Source organism: Anabrus simplex, chromosome 13 (genome assembly GCF_040414725.1).
Source record: "Anabrus simplex isolate iqAnaSimp1 chromosome 13, ASM4041472v1, whole genome shotgun sequence".
NCBI classification, from domain to species: domain Eukaryota; kingdom Metazoa; phylum Arthropoda; class Insecta; order Orthoptera; family Tettigoniidae; genus Anabrus; species Anabrus simplex.
The window spans coordinates 70,011,122-70,037,044 of NC_090277.1; the positions used below are offsets into that span (position 1 = coordinate 70,011,122).

The window sequence follows — 25,923 nt, forward strand, 5'->3', positions numbered from 1 at the left end:
GATGAGCTGCCAGGTATTGTCGACTTGAGATCTATCGATGTCTGTAATGGGAGCGTGGAAATTTGTGAACTTGGTAAACATTTCCGGATATGTGTCGATATCATAGTTTAAAGAAAGTTAGGAACGGAAACAAGTCGAAAGAATAAGCGCCAAATATCGTAGGCTGAGTGTGAGAGAGCTGGAGCTGCACGACTGCTGGTTTCTATGGAGGTAGATACTCTCCGACCCAAAAAAATTGAATAGAATCGACGATGATTGCAAACAGTGTGATTCCAGAAGGTTTGCAAAACGAGACGCCAGACAAAGAACATGTTTCTAAAGCCCGTACATTTCTTTAAAACTTCGGATTATGTATACAAAATCCAGAAGTAGGATCCTTACAATCCTCCTCTGCGTTTGTGTGTTGGAATAATTTACCAACGGAGACATTCGATAAATTTCCAGGTTCTTTGAAAGAATTTAAGGAAAGACAAGACCCGAGCAGAGGTGATTGATTGATTGATTGATTGATTGATTGATTGATTGGTTGATTGATTGATTGATTGATTGATTGATTGATTGATTGATTGATTGATTGATTGATTGATTGATTGGTTGATTGATTGATTGATTGATTGATTGATTGATTGATTGATTGATTGATTGATTGATTGATTGATTGATTGATTGATTGATTGATTGATTGATTGATTGATTGATTGATTGATTGATTGATTGATTGATTGATTGATTGATTGATTGATTGATTTGCTTCATTAATTTATTTTCGATTGTTTGTTTGGTTGTATATTTAATATTTTTTGTTTGTCCTTTTTTTATTTATTGGGTAGTTTATTTTTGTCTTTTTCTGTTTATTTGTTTCTTTCATGCTTGCTTTGTCTGTTTACCTGTTTGTCTCTTTATTTGTTTATTGGGTTGTTCATGTTTGTTTTTTGTTCTCTTTAATTGTTCTTTACGATTTCACGGGAAAATGGGTCAACCGAATTTTTCTTAACACACTATTTAAATGTTTGTATCGACGTGAAGGCAAGCTGACAAATGGACGTCATTTCATCTTTATGCATTATGGATATTACCACGCATTGTGGTCTCCTGGCTGCAAATTTCAGGGGGTTTTGTCTGGAGCTGAGGGCTGGTTCGTGATGCATCAGCGTACGTGACAACAATTTAAGAGATGCCTGACGATGAGATAGCGCCGGCGGAGAGGATTCGTCGCACTCACTGATGACTCGAGCTCGGATTTTAGGCAAAAAGTTATTTTGTTCCTGAAGAGAGAACTTAAAATGAAATTTTATTTACACCGTTCATGTATTTATAAGGTTTTAAGCGGTTGTCCTATAGAGCCTAAAAATGCCAAATTATAGGTATTCCCGTAATTCTCATTTGTATTCTAAATCGACTAAAATTCTTTTAATTTATTCCTAGCAACTAAAATATTTGCCGATTTGTTTTCAGTATCTTGAGCAGTATATTACTAAAATACCTTTCAAACAAAATGTAAAAATCGGGAACCTGTAAATCGCAATCCCCTGAAGTCCTTAAAAACCTCCCGCTAAAGAGTTATTACCAATTTACCGAAATACAAATGGTATTATTCGTCATTTGATAGCCTATTTTAGACACTTAAAATAAAAATGTTACTATCTAAAATGCGAGGTGTGCTGATCGCGCATCACCCAGTAATCTGCAGGCCTTGGAGCTGAGCAGCAGTGCCTGGCATCCCCCTCCTCCACGCAGTCGCTAGACGTTCACATGACATATTACCTCAGACCTCACATGAGAGCCAGCTTACCTTGCGGAAGACACAATCTGGTGCAGTTCTTGAGGCTGCTGTTGGACTGCAGCCCCCGGTTGAAGTTGCAGCTGCTGCTGCTGGACCTGGAGCTGCGCTTGTTGCTGTTGCAGCTGTTGCAGCAGACCTTGCAGCGCCTCGGGAGAAATATTGGCTAGTTCTGAAGGTTGGCCAGACTGTAGAATGTACTGGCCTGGCGAAGCCCCGAACACGGCACGAGTTTGAGGCTGCTGTACAACGCCCCGCTTGGAGGCTCGTTCCGCCCCTGAACAACTCGCCAGTAGGGCTGAAACACAAACAAAACAACTTCCTTCAATTCTCCTGCCTTGTATCAGACTGCGATCAACAACACTGCAAAGGATCGGTCGCTTCGAGGACGTAGTTCAGATGGAAACCTGTTGATATGAGAAAGAACAATCCGAAAACAGCTTCTGTCATTTGAAAATTCCTTGCCAGTGATGGAAATTGCATGGGTGGTCACCTATACGCAATGATTGTTGTGGGAAACAGTTTACTTTTCCTTTATTATTATTATTATTATTATTATTATTATTATTATTATTATTATTATTATTATTATATGTCGTTTTCACTTCCAGCCAAATGTCAGGACACACCGCCGATTCCTCCCCCCTCCTTACCCACTTTCATTCCTTTCATCTTCATCAGCTCCTCAACAGAGGGTGGCGTCAGAAAGGGCATCCAGCCGTAAAAAATGTCATATACATTCATCTCACCTCATCCCTAACCCCGTATAGAGAAACGGACTAAGGTGCAGACTTATTATTATTATTATTATTATTATTATTATTATTATTATTATTATTATTATTATTATTATTATTATTATTATTATTATTATTATTATTATTATTATTATTATTATTATTATTTCCACTTCGCTTTAACATGCATTCTCGACGAGCCTCCAACAAAAAGGTGTTAAGACTCCGAAGTCAGCAGCCATGGCTTTAATTAAAGTACATCTCGTAACCTTGGGAAACCAATCGAAACAATATTGATGCGCTCGAACTCACCATATCCCTATATCAAAGTTACAAATGCATGACCCATCATCATGATTAGAGTTCGAATGCATAGCTTTAGTAGGTTGAAATGCAAACGTACTCAATAGAGTACCAAGTATACTGCAACATAGTTGCATTATGACATCTTCATAATCATTAGGCGAACGGTCTGTTAGAACGCCTAAAAGTTATGTTAGTCTCGCTACATTACGGAAGAGAGGGCTAGACTAGACTTCCTAGTGGGCGTACTGTCCAAATATTTCGGCTCATATCATGGTGACAGGTTTTCACTCACCGACGAGTTTCTTGGGAGTGTACGACGTTGCTGATTGTGGGATGTACAGCTAAATGTTGAACGAGTTTGACCTTGAAGCGGACTCTGCAGCCCTGGCCGCTAACGGCATCCAGAAAGCTAAGTCTTCGATTTGCTGAACTTTTCTTGGGAGTCATATTTGTTACTTTCGCCGGGCTGAGGCGCTGGCGTCCTAACCGCAATATGGCAGGTTCGATCCTGGCTCGGTCCCCTGATATTTGAAGATGCTCAAATACGTCAGCCTCATGTTGGTAGATTTACTGAAACGTAAAAGAACTCCTGCGCGACAAAAATCCAGCACCAAATCCAGCACCGGGGCGTCTCCGAAAACCGTAAAAGAAGTTAGTGGGACGTAAAACAAGTAACATTGTTACTATTATTATTTGTTACTTTCCAATGTTGCAAGAGTAATCTGCGTGGCCCTCTTTGTGTGATACTCAGCTAACGAAACTCATTCTGTAAAGTAGAAGTCCAAGCAGCTGTTTATTTGCGCATACAAATAATATATTTATGTTTTGTCAAATTGTAACATCACGTTTCCTAGCGTTTTTATACAATTCAGGATCCTTTATCGATCTTCGGTTAGCTTCCACACTTCAGTCTCATGCCTTCGTTTGCGGATCATTGCCCATATTTCTACTTGTCAGGATAGTGTCCTGGAAGGTTTGTACTGTCTTGTTGTTGAGTAACTCCTTACAGAGGTCAACCACCTCCTTGAACCAATTAAAGACAAAGATGAATATAGACGTCGGCACAACCATGAGCTCTGTACTCATGTTCACAAGATCTCTGATGTCATGCGGAGAAGAAGAATTGCATTTTATGGTCACTTGCTAAGATTGAAACCCACGCGATTATCGAACCACATCTTTACATATTATACAGCCAACTTGGTTCAGGGAGGTGGAAAGGACCTGCAGGAGATAGCGATCACTTACGGAGATATTCGCAACCCACTCAGGGGGGAACTAAAGGACCACCAGGCTTTTGAAGATGGGAAAGACGTGGACGGGGGAAAGAAAAGAGCAACACCCTATCTGCAGCAAGAGTAAAACGGAACGTTGAAATTGACGAGCAGACAGCCATTTGGCGGAAAAATTAAAAAGTTTGTATACGGTAGTTGAGACTGTACTGTAAGTTCTAGTGATAGGCTAAAGTTACTGAAGTTCGGCCGGCGAAACGCCCTGTCACTAGTTATAATTAGAATGGGAGATTACGTAATGGTATGTAAAGTGCCTTGCGCTAGAAGACGACAGGAGACTGTGAGCTAGTTTTTGCACTTACTATTATCGGTAACTCATGATCGGTGATTGGCCATGCAGAGAGACCTTCCCAGGTAACGCCTTTCCCTTTCCTTTCCAAAGCCTCGACAGGCCGGGTTATCACGGAAGTTTCCTTCTGAGGACATTCACCAGCTGACCGACACATTCATAAGTAGAATAATGACATGTAACAGGACCAAATTGTAACTTGTAAGTTGAATATGACGAGCACTGTTAAGGGGGGAGCCGTCACTGAAATGTTGCGAATTTTCAGTTGTAACCTTAGATACCCCCACTTTCAAGGCCCGTTAACAGTCTTGCCAACTCTAAAGCTCTAAATGCCGAATTTAAATGGGGTAGAGGTACGCCGTCACGCTGTCAGAAAATATTGGCTTCAGAGTTATTTCGGAGTACCATTTCCAAACTCTAGCTGTACCTTGTAGTAGGGGAAACACTTCAGTGCTGCTTACGTCAGTATCAGTTGAATCTTCCCTTCACATGTTGTTCCTAAAACAATGACAAAACAATGACAAGAATAGTCTGTACCTGACTGTGAACCTCCGAGTTATTATTATGTACATGAGTATTTTTGACAAATCTTCAAAATTATGGCCTAATAATAATAAAAATTTGCCTCAAGGAGCATTATCCGTGCAACATATAAAAATAAATATTATTTGTTAATAATTTTGCAACAAAATAATTAATCAACTCTAAAATAATGTTGTATGGTGTTCTATCTTGTGTTTTAAATTTGGCTCTGGTAAGTAGTAAATTATAGAAGTTCCAAAGTTCAGTCCTGACTCGCCTCAAACAAGGATTAAAAATACACATTATTAAACTATTTTCCTTTATTTATTCCTTTTCTAATAATTTAGTTTCTTAGACTGGTGTTATAGTGCGTGTCGACAGGCTGAAAAGCTGTTAAGTTACATTTAACTGAGTCGACAATGGGAACAGTGGTTCCATCGGTGTTTTTGGTGTCGATCGATCGATTGATTGATTGATTGATTGATTGATTGATTGATTGATTGATTGATTGATTGATTGATTGATTGATTGATTGATTGATTGATTGATTGATTGATTGATTGATTGATTGATTGATTGATTGATTGATTGATTGATTGATTGATTGATTGATTGATTGATTGATTGATTGATTGATTGATTGATTGATTGATTGATTGATTGATTGATTGATTGATTGATTGATTGATTGATTGATTGATTGATTGATTGATTGATTGATTGATTGATTGATTGATTGATTGATTGATTGATTGATTGATTGATTGATTGATTGATTGATTGATTGATTGATTGATTGATTGATTGATTGATTGATTGATTGATTGATTGATTGATTGATTGATTGATTGATTGATTGATTGATTGATTGATTGATTGATTGATTGATTGATTGATTGATTGATTGATTGATTGATTGATTGATTGATTGATTGATTGATTGATTGATTGATTGATTGATTGATTGATTGATTGATTGATTGATTGATTGATTGATTGATTGATTGATTGATTGATTGATTGATTGATTGATTGATTGATTGATTGATTGATTGATTGATTGATTGATTGATTGATTGATTGATTGATTGATTGATAGCACCTAGGCGTCAAGTTTACACGCTTTAAGCCCATTTTCTAGATGCATAATTAAAAAATAATTTGTTTCAAGACTTTACAAACTTTGCTCACCTTCTAACATGGACTTGAAAAACAATTGCATAATATCAACCATTTACTGTAAACTGGCAGTTTTTTCTTCATTTCTGTGAGTTTGCTTCGAACTCCTCAACGTAACACTTCTCGTATGTAACTTGTGATGTACAGGCAGCTAACAGCAACTCTCATCTCCTCCGTAATGCAGACAGTTCAAGTGTCCTGTTTCGGTATAATTTCTTGACACATCTTTGTTTACTTTGATGTACCTTCTTTGTTTCCTAAAATAATTCAATTCTGTTGCTATTTTGGTGCCGGGATATCTGAAAATTGCAATGTGTTTGCTACTAAAACAACCAAGAAGTCCACTGGCTCCTCCTTCCCGAATGGTATCACGTCCTTGCCATCTACTCACGAAACGAAACAATGAGCTTCTTCACTTTGGCATCCTGCCTAATCTCGTCCGAATGCTGGCACGGATCTACGACTGTTGTACATGGCTATCGAAACTTCTTTAATTTTAGAATGGATCCAGGCCAGGATGGAGCTGCCGTGACTCTCATAGTAATGGAGTGCACTTCTACTTGATTATTATCAAGTGTCATCCAGCCCGTTCTTCAGTAACGTAGTGAGAGTAACATATATCCTAGGGGCCCTGATAGGCGGTTCCTCTAATATAACTCATAACATAACTGAGGCGTATAGTTTCAAACATGGCCAAGTCCGTTGAGATGGTTTTTTTTTTTTTCAGGAGAAGCAAGAAACTTGTTTAGGGTATTAATTCATATATATTCAGACACTTTAATCTTTATGTCGCTTAGCAGAGGCTTCTGATTCATTACCATACCATTTTTACAGTCTAAATATATTACATGAATTGAAAAATGTATTTAAAATTTGGACTTGACCATGTTTGAAACTAACTGTGGGACTTGGCCATCTTTGAAACTTAGATTAGAAAATTTGGTCTAATACCTAAAGAAAAAAGAAATCTAGATTAGGCCTATTTTCCAACTGTGTTCATCTTGACTTTATTTAGAACAAATATGATTAAAAATGATATAAGGTTTAGTGAAAAATCTTTATAAAGATTATTATTTTAAACATTATGTTTGTGTAAAATTACCCAACATTGTAACCAATGTAGAGGCTAATTAACATTTAAATAGTGTATATTTTGCAAATATGGGGATTCATGTAGCTACTTCAATGTATATTCTTCATTTTATACCTACTCAAAACCATCGCGCCTTCGAAACACTTCACCGAGCCTTGATTAAATCACCACTAACAACACGTTGATTGTACTCATCTCAGCTGTCTTTCCCTCGTGCGCTTCCAGCTGGAAGGATCACGTTGCCGCTTTCTGGAATGTCGTTTATTTATTTCCTCCATTTTATTGCACAGCAAATATGAATACTATTAAAAACGACCAATTAATTACGTATATATTTATAATTTATAAAATATTTATTAAAATACACGCAAACAAAACCACCACATGTGACTCGAACAAACGCCAGGCCGCCATATTACCGGAAGAAAACACGTGACTGGATAGCGCAGGATTATTGGCCCGTGCGGGTTAAGAGGGACTTGGCCGACTTTGATATGAAACCTCATTTTTGGCTGCAATTTTGAATGTGATCTGGCCGGATTTGAAACCCGCTTTTGTTCCCGTTGTATTCATCTTGTAAAGAGGAATCCATGGAAGTCAAAATATCAGAACGTGATAAAGATGGACTTGGTCGGGTTTGAAACTATTCGCCTCAACTCTTGCTGCAGTAACTCTGCTCATGGCTCTGCTGACCAACTTAAGGGGTGTGAGTTAGATTTTCTGTCAGATGATTAACAAGGAAGGTACGACATGTTGCTGTAGACACCTAGTTAGAGTTACAAGTGTCACATTTTAAAGAACCCCAGTAGGAGATTTATTCGGTAATGTTTTCTAGGAGTGGACCGTGGTCTGGCAGTAGCATCACCTGGAGGCCTCATGTTCAATTCCCGTCTTTGTCAGGGACCTCTTTTTGCTATTAGATTTTACGTCCCGCTGACTGCGGTTTTCGGAGACGCCGAGGTGCTCAAATTTTGTCCCATAGGATTCTTTTACGTTCCATTAAATGTACCTACACGAGACTGGCGTATTTCAGTTAGCTTCAAGCGGTAAGAACCTGCCAAAAGCCAGCTCCCTACACTCCGAGTTACTCAGCCACACTCAGGTTTATTCAGCCTACATGACAACAGTTCGGGAGCTATCTGACAGTGAAATTGTGGCCCGGTCTAGAAAGCGCTGACACCCCGCTATAGCGACTTGAAGTACAGTGCCCCAAGGAACACGAATGTAACTGTTTGGCAACTAGAACGTTACTTTCTCCCAATCCCGCAGTCCCGCAACACACGCGTGCCGTGCAGTGAAAGTGTTGGAATCACACCCTGGAGCAATTAGGTAAAGAATGCGCCGGGCCTCTCCGCGATGCACCGTAATTAATGTGACACGTAACCGTTCTGCTGTAACTCGTTCAGTAAAGGTAACTCACCGCTTCACAAGGAACTCATATCTCTCTGAGATGCGGAAACACGATATCGTTCATATGAGCCGTTCCGGGTAGTAACGGCTAATTTCAGTGTCATATTTTCTCATGGTAGCAAGACGTGGCATAATTCGCAATCGTGTTGCTTAGAGCATATCTAGGATATTTCAGACCCCTACGCTCATTACACGCGAGCTTGGATACTGTCAGTTTAATTGTGGACCGGTTCGATTTCCGATGTCCAATTTTGGTTTGTGTAAATGTTAAAAGTTCGGGCCTCAAAGATTAATTGGCGACGCTTTTCTATCTCGTCTGAGTTCACATCACTAGTTTTAGAATAACTTCCTTTAGATTAAGACTTGCAGTGGGGGAATATCACGCTTGTTAAGAGACAAGGGCTTGTCACCACTTCACGTAGCACCTAAATTATATTTCTCCCCTCAAATTTCTTAAAAATTTCAACGAAGAGAATTTTAAAACCTTCTTTGTTACATTAATGATAATTAAGTAAAACTTACTCAAAGTTGAATGGCAAGGAACCAAAAATAAATTCTGAATTAGACAAGTTTCCGCATTACACAAAACATATTTTTGCCTTAAAATAGTGAAGAGTAATTTTAGAGCTGGCATTGATGAACTGCGCTTTGTTATTACATACAGGGTCGTACACAGTATTATCACTCTATTTCACAACACAAGATCAACGCTCGTTAAACTTATTTCAATCACAACACATTGTACAGTACTTCACAACACTAAGTTTTCTTCCTCAGATCAAACAAAGAAACTTATTTTCTCTTCTTTCCAATCGTGTCTAGTAGGGGTAGAGTTACATCACTTCATGTCACAAAAGCACAGTGCGGCTGTTCTGTTCAGATCTTGTTTTGGTCTTCATTACCTTCCCTATTCTCCTCCTCCTCCTCCTCCTCCACCTTTCTTATTGCTAGAAGGGCTGTAACTGATTCAGAAATATCGTGTGTCGTAAGTTCTTGCTTGACACATGTTGGATATTGCCCATGCACTCCATTCGTTCCATCATCCGCATTATCATTCTCTCCAAACCCGTCTGTTACCAGCACCACAACTGCACAAATATTGTGCGTAGCACTACATATTCCGCATTGTACAAGTACTGTAGATTTTAAAGAATTCTTTCATTTTTCGTTTCGGTTTCCGCGTTGACGAGATTCCGCATCATACAAAAGTAAGAACGATATAACCTCGTAAGCTCCGCCAGGACCGAGAAAATATTCCGTACTGGACAAATTTCCGCTTTATTCAAGTTCCGCTTTGCGCACGTTTTTCTGAAATAATAATAATAATAATAATAATAATAATAATAATAATAATAATAATAATAATAATAATAATAGTTATTTCTTTACGTCCCACTAAGTAGTTCTGACGATTTTCGGAGACACCGAGGTGCCGGAGTTTTGTCCTGCAGGAGTTCTTTTTACCTGGCAGTTAAATCTGCGAACAAGAGCTGAGCCAGGACTGGGATCAGAAGGCCAGCGCAGCCTAGTTACACTAACAGTGGTATAGCTGACATGAGTACATCTGCGGAAGTGTTGAATGAAGATCTCGGGGATGATTATTTCTCTACCGAAGGAAAAATACTTTCGTGGGGTGAGTGTTGTGAAGCGACACAAAAGGCTCAGACGAGTAACAGGTACAGGTATCCATTTTTTTCTATATTTTACTTCAGTTAGATCCCCACGGCGACTGTCGGCGCATTCGTAATTCTCATGACTAACGCGATGCTCATTGGTTTGCAGGAGCAGCGATGTGGTCACCGTGTATTCGGCTGTATAAATACCTTCCGTACCGATCTATTGGGATTCTGTTAACAGAACTAGTAAGGAAATTATTTCAAAATTGCATCTTTAATATAGAAGAAGTAGAGGAAGGAATCATTTGTTGGAAGTACATACGGCTCTTGGTAGCACAACTCAAGAAAATTAAGTTACGAGATAAATGTGTACCGAATTTCCGTTCGTAGTGAAACGCAAAAGTCATGCAGTTGAAGTGGCACTGATAGGAGTTACTTGCTCCTCCATTCCCCTTGCCCAAGCAATGATGTGTCACTATTGCTGCAATGTTTTTAATAGACTGTTTTGAACTGTCTTGGGAATTTGTGGCTTATAAAAGTTAAACAAGTTTACGGATGAGGTCTGCAATAACTCCGATTTCCTTTCTTTTTTTCTTTGTTGAGGTCCACGAGCGATATGTTCCATCTATTTACCTACTTTTCAGACTGTTTTTCTTTCTATAATTTTCTTAATACCTTAATTTTCTTAATAGAAATTTAACTTCCAGGGTTGGTTTTTCCCACGGAATCAGAGAGGAATCCCACCTCTGTCACCTAAAGTGCTGTGTTTTGCAACGTGAGTCTTTGGGACGGAGTGATACAACTGCGGAAAGAGACCAGTACCTCACCCAGGCGGCCTCACCTGCTATGATGAACACGGGTCGGAAGGGACACACAACGAAGAGGGAAGGAAGCGGCCGTGGCCTTAAGTTAGGTACCATCCCTGCATTTGCCTGGAAGAGAAGTGCGGAAACCACGGAGAGCCATTTCCAGGATGGCTGACGTGGGAATCGAAACCCTCTCTAGTCAGTTGGCCTTCCAAGGCTGATTGGACCCTAGTCCAGCCTTCGTACCACTTTCCAAACTTCGTGACAGAGCGGGGAATCGAACCCAAGCCTGCGGGATGGCAGCTAATCACACTAACCACTACACCACAGAGGCGGTGATTTTTAAGCGCTAAATGTGTGAACCCTAATTATGATTGTGATGACATGTCCATTAAAGAGTTCAGTGATAAATTAAGTATGTTAGGGTTAAAACACGCTTTTCTGCAACTCGCTGTTCTTGCTTCTACAGACCGGTGACGTACAACGAAATCAATTGAAGCGAATCATTGTTTCTCTCCTGTCGTTAAGACGTATGGAAAGTTGATCGCGTGAGCCACATAATGTAACACCCTAACCTGACTCAAGCGTGATTGCTCGTTAAATGTACAAATGGAACTAATCCATCCGCCCTTTCTCCGTCCGAGTAGACCAACCGTAACTTCTTGTGGTCAGTTCGGAGTAATAAAATGCTCGATACTCGCATATGGTTACGGCCCAGTGAAAGTGATGCCGATCGACTGATCTACACAGTTCAACACACCCACCTTTTACAACTTCCCACGGACCACATTCAATATGAATTATGCAAGAGAAAATGGATTACATAAGGTCTAATTGTGAGAGGTGGTGATCTATTAGAGAAGGCTTTAAGGTGGTTCGCGTCTTTATAGAATGTTGATCGTGGTGAGTGTTAGAGGCTACCATCCACTTTTAACACTTTGTTTTAGTCTAAGAAGGGCGCGTCAGCTCCTTGCACAGACAACGTCAGCTGTTGGGCGTGCAAACACGTTACACGTTCTAAATGAACGTTTTGGTTCTTGTATGGTGGCTGTGTGCGGAAACACAGACATTCATATCGATCATCGGCTGAGCGCGATCTTGAAACATAGTTTCCAACCTCATTGTGTACATTCGCCCCCTGTGGGTGGGGGCGGTAGAATAACACCCACGGTACCGGTTGCCGTTCGTAAGAGGCGATTAAAGGGGCCCCAGAACCTCTGAACTTGGAAACGTTGGTTGGCGATCAAAGCAAAGCAAAAAAGCAAAGTCTTCTCCGTACAGGCCGTGAAGGCCCTTGGAGGAGTGGAAGGTAAAGGCTTCCACCTTGGCACGTGATGGGGTAGAGTGGTTGGCTCTACGCCCGGGCGCCTTTGCCCCCAGGAATTAACCTGGTACTCATTTTTTGTGTAGGCTGAGTGAACCTCAGGGCCATAGGCACCTCCCGAAGTGGAAATCTCGTTTCTTAAATTTTACGACTTCCTGACGGGGATTCAAACCCACGTCCTTCCGGGCGAGCCGTGGCGATCAAGGGGCTTTTAACTAAGTCCTGGCATTACTTCCACTCACTTGTGCCAGGCTCCTCACTTTCATCTATCCTATCCGACCTCCCTTGGTCAACTTCTGTTCTTTTCTGACCCGATGGTGCTAGGCAGCGAGGCCTAGGGAGTCTTTCATTTTCACGCCCTGCGTGGCCCTTGTCTTTCTTTGGCCGATAGCTTCATTTTTGAAGTGACGGATCCCTTTCATCTTTCTCTCTGATTACTGATATATAGGGGATGGTTGCCCATTTGAACTTGCTACTAAAACCACTTGTATATGTTTACCACCATGTTTACACTTGGCGTGTATGGTATCCGTTGCGATTCGCGTAGTTTCTTCAGTAATTTGTGCTTTTTATAGCATTATATCTAGTCAATATCTCTTCAGTGTAGCGTAGTTTTCTGTTATCATAGCATAAATTAGTAAAATATAGGTTTAACAGTTTGTTGTAACTGTAGTTTTATTTACATGCGTGTTTTGTTTAGTGTATCTAGTTCGGGAAAGACTAGCGGCAAGAATGTGACTCTGTAGGCCATAGTACTGCCAGCCATTGCCCGCTTTAGTGCCGGATGCTCTTAGTGCGTGTCAGTAGGCCATGTGCATCTTAGAAGCAAAGCCGTGCGGAGTACAGGGGTCTCACGTTCACACGTAGAATTCATTTCAAACAGTCGAGAACACTTTATAAAACCTCTGTCTTCTAGTATATTCGAAAGTATGGGTTACTTTTAAAGTGCGTACGTTCTATGAAAGGAACTAGGACCGGCAAAACGAAAGAAAATTAAGTACGTAACATATTTGCAGTAGATGGAGATGAATATTCCACGGTCTGTTCAACCACTTTTCCAGATCAGCACTGATCTACATTCAGGGCGGTCGCCCACCTAGCAGATTTCCTATCACTCGCTTGCGTACTTTTTTCTTAAATGATTTCAAAGAAATTGGAAATCTATGAAACATCTCCCTTAGTAATTTATTCCAATCCCTAATTCCTCTTCTGATAAACAAATATTTGCCGCAGTCCCTCCTCATGAATTTCAGCTTTATCTTCATATTCGTGTTGTAATATCTGTCCAAGCCTACAGCTCAAAACACTCCGCTTAGTCGAGCATCCCGTCTCCTTACTCCCACGTCTTCCCAGCCCAAAATTTTCAACATTTTCGTAACACTATTCTTTTCTTGGAAATCACTTAGAATAAATGTTGCTGCTTTCCTGTGGAACTGTTCCAGTTCTCGTGCCAAGTGGGTCCCATATACTTGAACCATGCTCTAATTGGGGTCTTACCGGACACTTTTACTACAGCCCCTAAATATGTGATAACTAGAGCGGGCAGTAATAGGTTAGAATGTAAAGCTACTGAAGCGAGAAACAAGAATACACTATGCTGCACAACGGCTGTGTTATGAGTTGTGTATAACCATCAGGGGCACGGCCCATCCGAACATGTTACCATCGCTACATTACGGACGACATTCCCAGATAGTCACACAAGTTTGCATTCTAACATATTACTGTCTAAACTCCAGGCGCTAGTGACAAGTAGGAACATATCTGTAGCCTTTATTTATAATCCCGTTGATGTTCTTACCGCAATGAAGATCTTTTCTTAAAGTGATCTGCAGAGGTACTTGCATCATTTTAATTTATAGCCTACATCGGGATCGTATTATTTTCTTACTTAGGGATCAGCTGAGCACAAAGTGCTACTTCGCACCTCAGTATAGCACCGGCATGAATTCCAATTATTGTGAAAGGTAACCTAATGTAAAAACTAAGATCGTTGTTGCTAATTGAAGTTTTGCATTCCAAGAACAGCTGCACCATTCTCCAACATTTCTCACGCAATGAGAGCAAGGTCGCAGCTCTGGAATGTATTCGCTGGTACACCAGTTGTCTTTGTGAAGACATACCTTCTCCCTAAACACGCAAGAGTTCATTTCTTGACATGAGAAGGTGCACATGAAAGGCTCAAGGTCTGCTAGACGGAGAAAGTTGCGTCTTCATGAGCACTAGCGAGGATCTGGAGTCCTACATCTCATAATTCACTGTCAATATAATAAAGTGTGAGAATATATCGTTTATTTATTCGTATAAATAACAATCATTTTCTTAATCACCGTTATCCGGGGGATTTGATGAGCAGTTTACCTTTTCTATCACTACGAGCGCTAATGTTCGTCAATGCAGAATTTAACTACATTCGGTGTGGTCATTTTCAGAAAATTGAAACACGGAACACATTATTATTATTATTATTATTATTATTATTATTATTATTATTATTATTATTATTATTATTGAATACCCAGTAGAGCATGGAGCCCATTAGGGCTGTAATGTTAATATTTCAAAACAGAAAGAGTGATGTTAATTTGGCGAGGATTTGAATAAAAAGAAAACGAGCCATTTCAGACTTCTTTTCCCAAACTGCATTTAGGCCGGAAGTGATTTTCGATTGTTTTATAGTTTGATAGAGCTATGCAATATTCGCAATTTATAACCTTTCCAGACCCTTCAGCTCTTCAACTTTAGGCACAATTGAGGAAATTGCTTAATATAACGTTTTTCATGGTGTGGGGACCCGTACTTTGTCCACTAAGAAAGGTTTTCAACGTTAAAACGTGATCTAAAAAAAGACCACTCGCTTCTACGGTCACCTACAAGGGGTGGACGACTCTCGAACAATTTTGTCTTAAAACCAAAAACAGTAACTCCGTGCTACGTTGAACATCAAGAAAGAAACGGGCGTGACTTTCCGAGATGTGAACTTGTGCGAACTAACCAAAACCTACTGGGTCAATAGAAAATTGAAAAACAAACGGAATGTATGATGAAACTTATCGTGGTTGGACAATTAGCGAACAAACTCGTGCCCAGTAAGTTTTCAACCTGTAGGTACTGTAGTCACAAGTGGTCAGCATAATGACATTTTCAGGCGTATTGTGAGGACATACTCTAGTACCTGTCCCAAGCTTGGATAAAATAGGGGGGAAGGCGCCAAGCTATGGAACAAGCGGGCCGAGATTTAACAATGTCGAGCTGCTCCTTGTGAGCGACCACCCCGACACCGCTCGATCGCTCAGAGCAGTGAGGCCGAATTACTCGATTTTCTACGACCAACATTAAAATATTGACTGCGCGAAGATTCCAGTTAGCTGAATCCCTCAAGCTACGACAGACTGAACTTGTCCGCATCCCAGAGACAAAGTGAAAAGGCACGAAAGCCGGCCTGTCAGTGAATAATCCCCGGTATTCAATCGATCAATCAGTCCCTACTGAGCTGCATTTAGGGCAGTTCCCCAGGTCGCAGATTCCCTATCTGTTCTTTTCCTAGTCTTTTCTTAAATGATAGCAATGAATTTGGAAATATATTGAAAATCTACTTTGGTAAATTATTCCAATCCACAATTCCTCTTCCTGCTTGCCACAATTGTCTTCTTTAGTACCAGCATTTTCTTCATATTGTCATCTTTCCTACTTTCCATGCCGGGCTGAGTGGCTCAGACGGTTGAGGCGCTGGCCTTCTGAACCCCAACTTGGCAGGTTCGATCCTGGCTCAGTCCGGTGATATTTGAAGGTTCTCAAGTACGTCAGCCCCGTGTCGGTAGATTTACTGGCAGAACTAAATTCCTGCACTTCGGCGTCTCTTAAAACTGTAAACGTAGTTAATGGGACGTAAAGCAAGTAACGTTATTTATTATTAGAATATAATATCTCCCTCACGTCGTTACACCTGTATGCGATTGTTGCGCTGGTCAAGCAGCTTCCAGCTCGTCTCACTCCAAGAGGTCAGGCTAGAAGCGCGCTGCCGGAAGACAGAGAAAGATGGTCATGGATTCACGTGATGATGCAAGTATTTTGCTTGATGTCTTCATTAGACAGTGAGCAGCGCTACCAAGCTGTTCCGGCCTAAGTGCAGATAAATTAAGAAACTGATTGTACTCTTGTTCCCCGTATTGAGAATCTAAAGCTGACTTGGCAAAGTCACGATTTGAGCCAAGTAACTGGAATGCACGATGCTTTTGACCACTTAATAACAGTTAGAGAGAGAAGACAGTTCTAGCCCTTGAGGCGAGCAACTCAGTGTTGAAAACATCCTAGGAATATGATCTACGAACTGTAGATAATAACGTATGAGAATATATTCTGTACGTATTCGTAAAAATTACAATCCTTTTCTTAATCATCGTTATTCGGTCAATTAGATTAGCAGTTTGCCTTTTTCTGCGACTCTGAGTGCTAATGTGAGTCAATGCAGAGTTTCACTTAAGCCCTTATAACTACATTCGGACATTTTCCAAAAATATCGAAAAACGCCTGACGGTATTGAATCAGGAACACATTACAGAAAGAATTGTGTAAATAAGTTAATTTGGCTGGAAAGCGATTTTAGCCTGCATTGAGGCTGGAAGTGACTTCCAAATTGGTCTTTATTTTTAGTTTCTTACAGATATCTAAGACTCACAATTTGAGAATCCTGCTTTGCCTGCTAACAAATGTAACATTTTCTTTTGTTACGTTGGGAGCACAAATGCCCGTCCCAGGGCACAGACTGCCACTCTAAACCATATTAGTGTGGTTTTACTCCAAAGGTTCTAAAAGTATTTTACTAACATTTCTGTTACGTTAGATAAAACGTGTGTCGCACAGCCTCAGTAAATCACTACTGAGCTGCATTCTCCTGTACAGATTTTGCTTGAAACATCTCTTTGAGAAGACGAGTGAACTTCTCCTGGCATTGTGGTTATTATCACTCCTTACTTACAGCTGTAATATTGAAAGATGTGTTTTGACTGTCCTTAGAGGGGGGTGCGTTCGCTGCCTGCCCGGGTGGGGTATTGTTGCCATGGAAACGAGGGCGGATTCACTGCGGTTGCTATGGAGATAAGCCTGTTGGCCTGCTCGTGTTACTTGGAGTTGCCAAACCTCTCACAGCGGAACACAGCGGTCCGACCTAACAAGTGGGGTGGAAGCGAGCGGAAGAAGATGTGGCAACACCGTGTAATGCTCCTCCCTCCGGTGCTATCTGTCAGAATGCTTCTTTTGATATTGCGAGTATAATTACTTGCATATAATATGATTTTTGCCTCACACTTCCCACTTGTACACCGCCATCTGAGTACGTTTAGAGGCGGGGAATAGTTTAGGAATATCTAATCAGTTGCTATCTGCTTAAGCGACCTGCAGGCTCACCTACCTTTCCTTGTACCTCCAGGTAAACAAAACACAGACGCAGTTCCTCCCAACAAAACAAACTAATTGTGAAGTCAAACAGAAGCGGCTTATTCTCATACTTTTCCTTATCAATTAGCTTTGATTTCCAGTTAGTGGCTTCTGTGCCAGCCCTACCAGAGATGAATCTAGTCATAGAATATTTACACTTAAAGTTCCGAAATCTTGCATGACCACTTCCTCTGTTCAGACAAAAACATATCCAAGAGGAGAAACCGTAGAGCCCTGGAAGTTAGCTCCCAACTCGAAATGATGTAGGATAGTTTGAAAGAAAACTCACGGTTTTAGAATCTGCCTCGGCCTAGTAACCGACCGCTGCTCACTCAATCTCAAGCCCTGCAGATTATCCTTTCGGCCGTTATTCTTGGCTTTATAGACCGGGGCCGCTATCTCACCTTCACATGGCTCCTCAATTGTTTTCAAGTAAGCTGGATGAAACCAACCCTAATATCCTGGTAAAATTCCCCGACTTGACTGGAGATCGAACACGGGGCTTCCAGGTAAGAAAGAAGCTCGCTAGCCGTGTTACATTTTTCCTGGGACTCGCGGATTGTTAACGAGGGACTAGAAGGAAGCAACAGACACATTGTTCGTTAAGAGCTTTCTGATGGCATGATGGTACGAGTTCGGTGCCGTTAAGTAACCACATTACCGTAAGTCTCCATGAGCCTCAATGTATTACATGTGAAATGATTTTAAAAAGGCCATTTCGAAACACCGAATGCCTTAAACTATTAATAATTCGGGTTCAAACATTGTGAATTTTGTGTTGTTAACATTCCCTAGTTCCGGACATAAATTGCAAGTACTGTATGATGTTATCCTCCTAACACCACACCACTACAGCCCTGAAGGTCCTTGGCCTACCAAGCGAAGGCCTGCAGATTACGCGGTGTCGTGTGGTCAGCTACATGTAATGCAGTACGACAAACGTGCATCTTACGGGTCATTATTTCTTAGTGATTGTTTCATTTTCCCTTATTTCTTTTGCCACATGTTTTAAATGCAAAAAAAAGTTTGCTCTTCTTACCAGTATATCTCAATTGTATAGAATCGTTCCTCTCTTTATAATGTTGTTTCTCCACAAACTGTCAACAGATGCACTCTTCCATTATTTCTCCACAATATAAGCAGTAATTTTCGTTGTTTATCTCTCGCACCCTTATTTTTATATATCACCATCAGCCACTCCTCTGTTTGATAGACTTTCTTTATTGGCAATTTTGGATGATCACAGAACTCCGGTAACATTCTTTTAGTCTTCCATTCTGCCATAATTATCTGCTTCTCAATAATTATCCTTCATTCTTGCACAATTTATTATTGTTTTGAATCTCTCACCCCAGTAGTCTCCCATCGCCCTGAATAACACCCGCCATATGCCCTGGCTGTCGTGAGAGGGGACAGAAATGGGCCTCACGGTATCTAAACTAGGGAGTGTGGCTTAGCGACCACGAGGCCCTTACCTGGGTCCTGGCATTGCTTCCACTTGCTCGTGCCACGCTCCTCACTTTTATCTATCCTACGCCGGGCTGAGTGGCTCAGTCGGTTGAGGCGCTGGCTTTCTGACCCCTACTTGGCAGGTTCGAACCTGCCTCAGTCCGGTGGTATTTGAAGGTGCTCAAATACATCAACCTCGTGATGGTAAATTTACTGGCACGTAAAAGAACTCCTGCGGGACTAAGTTCCGGCACCTCGGCGTCTCCGAAAACCGTAAAAGTAGTTAGTGAGACGTAAAATCATTAACATTATTATTATTATTATTATTATTATTATTATTATTATTATTATTATTATTATTATTATTATTATTATTATATCCTATCCGACCTTCCTTAGTCAGCTCTTGTTCTCTTCCGACCCGGACGCTGTTAGAGCATGTGAGGGAGTAGCCTTTGCCTTTCATTGACCGAAGTGCTCGATACCTTCTATTTTATCTCTCTGAGCAGTGTTAACAGAGGATGGTTACCTACTTGCACTTCCTCTTAAAATAATAATCACCACCACCACCGCCTTCTGTTAAGCATCCTTTTCATTTTCATTAGTCAGTAATCATCACTTAATCTAATCTAATCTCAACCAGTAGCTATATCTGATGTTAGCCGCACATTCCGTTACTAATTGCATCTAGTTCTTTTTGTTTCTACTTCAATAGCCGCACGGACAGCTAACATTTTCAGAATGTTCAAATCTTCCTCTAAATGGAATTGGTTACATTTGAGGTTGCCTTGTTGCATTCCCGTCCTGATCTCTGAGTTAACGACTTGTCAGTAGAGAGCCTGCCCGCCATTATGAACAGTTACTGGTTACACAATATCGCTCAGGATAATCACCTGAAGGCTGTTTTTAAAGAGAGATTTGCGTGATCTCTTGTTGTTTGCCGCAGAATGACAGCGAAAGTGCAGCCGGAACAAGAAGAAGAAAAAGACTGTGGTAGTTCGTTGTATGAGGCCTTGCAAGCCGCTACAGCCGTGTTCTGTGTTCTGATTACTGCACTGTAGTGATGTAACTTAGCAGGCGGTGGGACTTGTTGTGTAACAGCCGCCTGCTAACAGCGTGATAGGTCACTGCAAGACATGTCTACTTAATGTCCCCAGCATTATAACACTTCTCCCTCCGCGAAAATCAGATGACATAAATGATCATCGACATCCATCAACGTTTGCTAATTTCAGATGACCACCAATCATAAGACACAGCCCGCAAGGTTCCTAGGTGGCAATACTTTACATCACAGCCTGCACGGTTCCTAGGTGACAATACTTTACGTCACAGCCTGCACGGTTGCCAGGTAACAATACTTTACTCACAGCCTGCACGGTTGCTAGGTAACAATACTTTACGTCACAGCCTGCACGGTTGCTAGGTAACAATACTTTACATCACAGCATGCACGGTTGCTAGGTAACAATACTTTACATCACAGCATACACGGTTGCTAGGTAACAATAATTTACGTCACAGCCTGCACGGTTGCTAGGTAACAATACTTTACATCACAGCCTGCACGGTTGCTAGGTAACAATACTTTACGTCACAGCCTGCACGGTTGCTAGGTAACAATAATTTACATTACAGCCTGCACGGTTGCTAGGTGACAATACTTTACGTCACAGCCTGCACGGTTGCTAGGTAAGAATACTTTACGTCACAGCCTGCACGGTTGCTAGGTAACAATACTTTACATCACAGCATGCACGGTTGCTAGGAAACAATACATCACATCACAGCATGCACGGTTGCTAGGTAACAATATACAATTCATGATCACTAAACTGTGTGCTAAAGGCGTGGTTTCAATTCCAAACCTCTCTGCAGTGCTTATAAGGAGTGAGGGCATATAACTATCTAAATATCCAGTCCCTTGGCTGAGAGCGTCGAGTCCTCCGGTTCAGGAGATCCGGCGGGTTCGGGAATTTTCATCGCATCTAGTTAATTCCGCTACCTCGGGAACTGGATGTTTATGCGTGTTCCAACACTCTCCCATTCATATTCACACAACACACCACAGAAACACATAATAGTGATTGCATGCCTTCATATAGGGTTGGCTTCAGGAAGGGCACCCAACCGTAAAACAGGCCAAGTACACTTCTGAGACACACTATCCCCACAAGGTTTTCGGGGAAGTGGTAGATGATGATGTTGATTATTATTATTATTATTATTATTATTATTATTATTATTATTATTATTATTATTATTATTATTATTATCATCGAGAGCATGACAACTAAGTGAAAATGTCACAGGTTTCTCGTAAAAGTAACTACGGTTCAAATCCGGTCAATGCAAGTGGTTTAAAATAGAAGATATCTTTCCTTTCGCAGGTTCCACATGAAACTGGAAGTTCCGTGCTGTAGTTACTACATTCCGCCTGATTATATTAGAGGTTTAATTGTTTATTTTTGTCGCCATCAAACATTTACTTTCCTCCGTGGGTCAGTAGCAAAGTGCCCATCTTCAGATTTCAAGAACGCGGATTCAATCCCTGGAGAGGAAGTCGCGTGTGTCACAATGGCAATAATATTGCAATGCACGTCTTACAGAAACTACGGAAAATCCTCTGCAAGGCTGCACAGCCTCTCCCCAGTGCAGACTCACAATAACTGCATGGCCAACTTGTTCGGATAGAATAATTTAGAAGAGTCCTAACGTATCTGGCAATGTAATCGAAACATCGAAATTGGTAAAGAGACTGCTTAAACGACAATATTGCAACAGGCCTGCAACTCGACTGACGAGACCATGGGTACTGTTGGTAATGGTAACTAAGATTGTGTACCATATTTCGCATATATTGGCATGTATTCACCTAGTACAGAATAATGTCACAAATGTCATAAGAAAAGCCAATTCTGAACAATATGAAGAAGTAAGGATAAACCAGAACGCACTTCCTTGAGGTAGAAGTGTGAAGTAACTGCTCCTTAAACAAAACTTATAATGAAACAATTTTTCGTACTTGAAGGAAATCCATACTTGCATATCTTGCAATCAGAGGTTCCTAATGCAGATTTTTTCATCATACTTTGGCGATTCTAATGATCGGTCAAGCAACGAACTCAGCGGTCTAGTGTATTCTGATAAAACCAAATTAAATTGCCCAATCAAATGACAACTGGGATAGGTTTAACCGAAAATGCTGAAAAGATCCCTGGAAAGAATTACATGAATATGTCAACTGTGTTTATGTTTCATAGCAAAGGACCTGCGCGTTACTTACGTTTCTACCCGCGTATTCTTAAGAATGTACAACCCCCCGTCGAACTGTTCCCTTAAATGTTGTCACACTAGTCCAGATCCCACGATACTGAGCAGTTTCTACTCTACACGGGATTAATAGCTCACTAATTGTAATAAATATCTGAAATCATATTAAAGTTTCGGACCCAGATACCAGACAGACTACGTGCGCAATGCTAATGGTATTGCGACAGTCTGATCTTGTCCAGACCGGGCGACCTGATCTACTGGTTGGCATATAGTTCTGGCTGTGCTCCAGTGAGAACACATTACCATACCAGTCACAGACAGGTGTCAACGACACAGCACCAGGTTGAATTACTGATCTTTATTGCAGAGCTGAAACTCAACCAGCTGGACCAGCTGCCAAGTGCAGAACTACCGCCCACTGGCCGAATTTAGCTGCAGTTTTATTTTATCTCCTATAATATTACTACAGTTCTTCTCGACACAGCTGTAAAATACCGCACGGGACTATTAAAGTTAATATCTATGACCACCATTTTAGAAAGAACTTTTCACAAGCACTGAAATAATATTTGTGAGTTGGTTTGATCTGACATCAGATAATCGTACTCGAGAACAAAACTTTGAGGCAAAGTCAACTTTGATAGTCGAGACTTTGCTCCAAAATGACCCGTACTTTGATTTTACATAGTCGACTCTAAAGGCGGCCAGTCTAAAAATAATCCACTTTGTGGAAGACCTTGAAGATATCAAGCCGCACATACTCCTCGTCCAGTTATACGACACGCGGAGTTCTAAAGGGATAACAAAGTCAAAATTAAGTATTGTATATCTTCGTGATGTTAGAATATGTACTAGTAAAAGAAAATCAAAGAGGACTATCTATTCCTCCAGTGATACAACCGCTAATTGCTTTAAGGTATTACGCCACGGGTTGAGTGTGAATTACTAGACTTACTAATTTATAATTTATTGTAATACTTTTACACGTAACTGACTGAGGTTATGTTACGTAGATAAGCCCAATGTTCTAGTTATAAACAATCTTCAACTAGTTTATGCTGACTTACGAATTGTCAGCAGAAAAATCTGTGCTGAATGCCATGAAAAAACCTCAACCTGCCAAGTCATCTCAAGCTGAAAATCTTTTTCTTTTCGTCCATGGTTGAGCAAAACAAAAACACGAAAATTATGATTCGTTAGGCCTGATCAGAAGTAACTAAAATGTTTGGCCGAATTGAATTGTTATTATAAGCATCATTATTGCCAGCCTCATGTGCAGTTTATAAAATCTTGACTTTGCAAAGTCTAATTCAGCCAAAGTCGACTCTGGAGGAAATAGCGTCTGTGAAATAGACTTAGAGCAATGTTAGACTTTGTAAAGTATGCGATCTTGATCTCGAATACGACCATTATTGAATTTTGGTGTAATCTACAACAGAAATATTCGGACCGCTTTTAATGTGCAACTCCATGTGGGTGCGGGTGATAGAATAACACTCACAGTATCCCCTTCCTGTCGTAAGAGGCGGCCGAAAGGGGCCCTGGGGGCTCTGGACTTGGGATCGTGCGTTGGCAACCACGGGACCCTTAGCTGAATCCTGGCATTGCTTCCACTTACTTGTGCAAGGCCCTCGCTTTCATCTCTGACCTCCATAGGTCAGCTCTTGTTCTTTTCCTATTCCGACGGTATTAAAGCATCTGAGGACTAACGAGTCTTTCGCCCTTCGAGGCCCTTGTCTTTCCTTGCCCGATACCTTCATTTTTCGAAGTGTCAGATTCCTTCCATATGTTTCCTTCTGATTAGTGTTAATAGAAGGTGGTTGCATAGTTGTACTTCCTCTTGAAACAATAATCACCACCACCACCTTTAATGAGTGGTGGCGGAACTCATAACATATCTGCGCGAAGTAACCTGCGTGCCACACAAGATGTGATCACTCCTAGCCCGAAAGGAATTTATGAGATGAGGAAACAATTATATTCTTCACAGTAGCTATTCCAGGGTAACATGTTTATAATTATACGTGTAATTACTCGAATAATATGTGCAGTTTTTAACATACATACACTATCATTATAGACTGTTATGCCTTTCAGTGTTCAGTCTGCAAGCCTCTGAGAATTTACTAAACGTCGCCACAATCCTCGATTTGCAACTAGTGTTGTGGCCTCATTTAGTTCCGTACCTCTTATCTTTAAATCGTTAGAAATCGAGTCTAACTATCGTCGTCTTGGTCTACCTCTACTTCTCTTACTCTCCATAGCAGAGTCCATTATTTTCCTAGGTAACCTATCCTCCTCCGTTCGCCTCACCTCACCCCACCACCGAAGCCGGTTTGTGCGTACAGCTTTATCCATCGAGTTCATTCTTAAATTAGCCTTTATCTCCTCATTCCGAGTACCCTCCTGCCATTGTTCCCACCTGTTTGTACCAGCAATAATTATTGCTACTTTCATGTCTGTTTCTTCTAACTTATGAATAAGATATCCTGAGTCCACCCAGCTTTCGCTCCCGTAAAGCAAAGTTGGTCTGAAAACAGACCGATATAAAGATAGTTTCGTCTGGGAGCTGACTTCCTTCTTACAGAATACTGCTGATCGCAACTGCGAGCTTTACTACACCTTGATTCAATCTCACTTACTATATTACCATCCTGGGAGAACACACAACCTAAATACTCGAAATTATCGACATGTTCTAGCTTTGTATCACCAATCTGACATTCAATTCTGTTGAATTTCTTACCTACGGACATCAATTTAGTCTTCGAGATGCTAATTTTCATACCATACTCATTGCACCTATTTTCAAGTTCCAAGATATTAGACTGCAGGCTTTCGGCACAGTCTGCCAATAAGACCGAGTCGTCAGCATAGGCCAAACTGCTTACTACATTTCCACCTAAGGGAATCCCTCCCTGCCATTTTATACCTTTCAGCAGATGATCCATGTAAACTACGAACAGCAAAGGTGAAAGATTACAGCCTTGTCTAACCCCTGTAAGTACCCTGAACCAAGAACTCATTCTAACATCAACTCTCACTGAAGCCCAATTGTTAACATAAATGCCTTGGATTGATTTTAATAATCTACCTTTAATTCCATATTCCCCCAGTATAGCGAACATCTTTTCCCTCGGTACCATGTCATATGCTTTCTCTAGATCTACGAAACATAAACACAACTGCCTATTCCTCTCGTAACATTTTTCAATTACCGGGCGCATACTGAAAATCTGATCCTGACAGCCCCTCTTTGGTCTGAAACCACACTAGTTTTCATCCAAATACCTCTTAACCACTGATCGCACCCTCCCTTCCAAGATGCCAGTGAATACTTTGCCTGGTATCCTAATCAATGAGATACCGGTACCTCGATAGTTGTTGCAATCCTTCCTGTTCTCTTGC

General features: G+C 40.9%; 1 protein-coding gene across 1 annotated transcript in view; it reads right to left on the reverse strand.

The window, feature by feature from the left end:
- The window catches only part of LOC136885011 (putative uncharacterized protein DDB_G0271606), a 64,044-nt gene that overhangs the window by 23,358 nt on the left and 14,763 nt on the right, over positions 1–25,923 (reverse strand). The window contains exon 2 of the mRNA XM_067157392.2: positions 1,793–2,078. Within this exon, the coding sequence (XP_067013493.2) occupies positions 1,793–2,078 (286 nt within the window). The remainder of the gene's footprint in view (positions 1–1,792; positions 2,079–25,923) is intronic.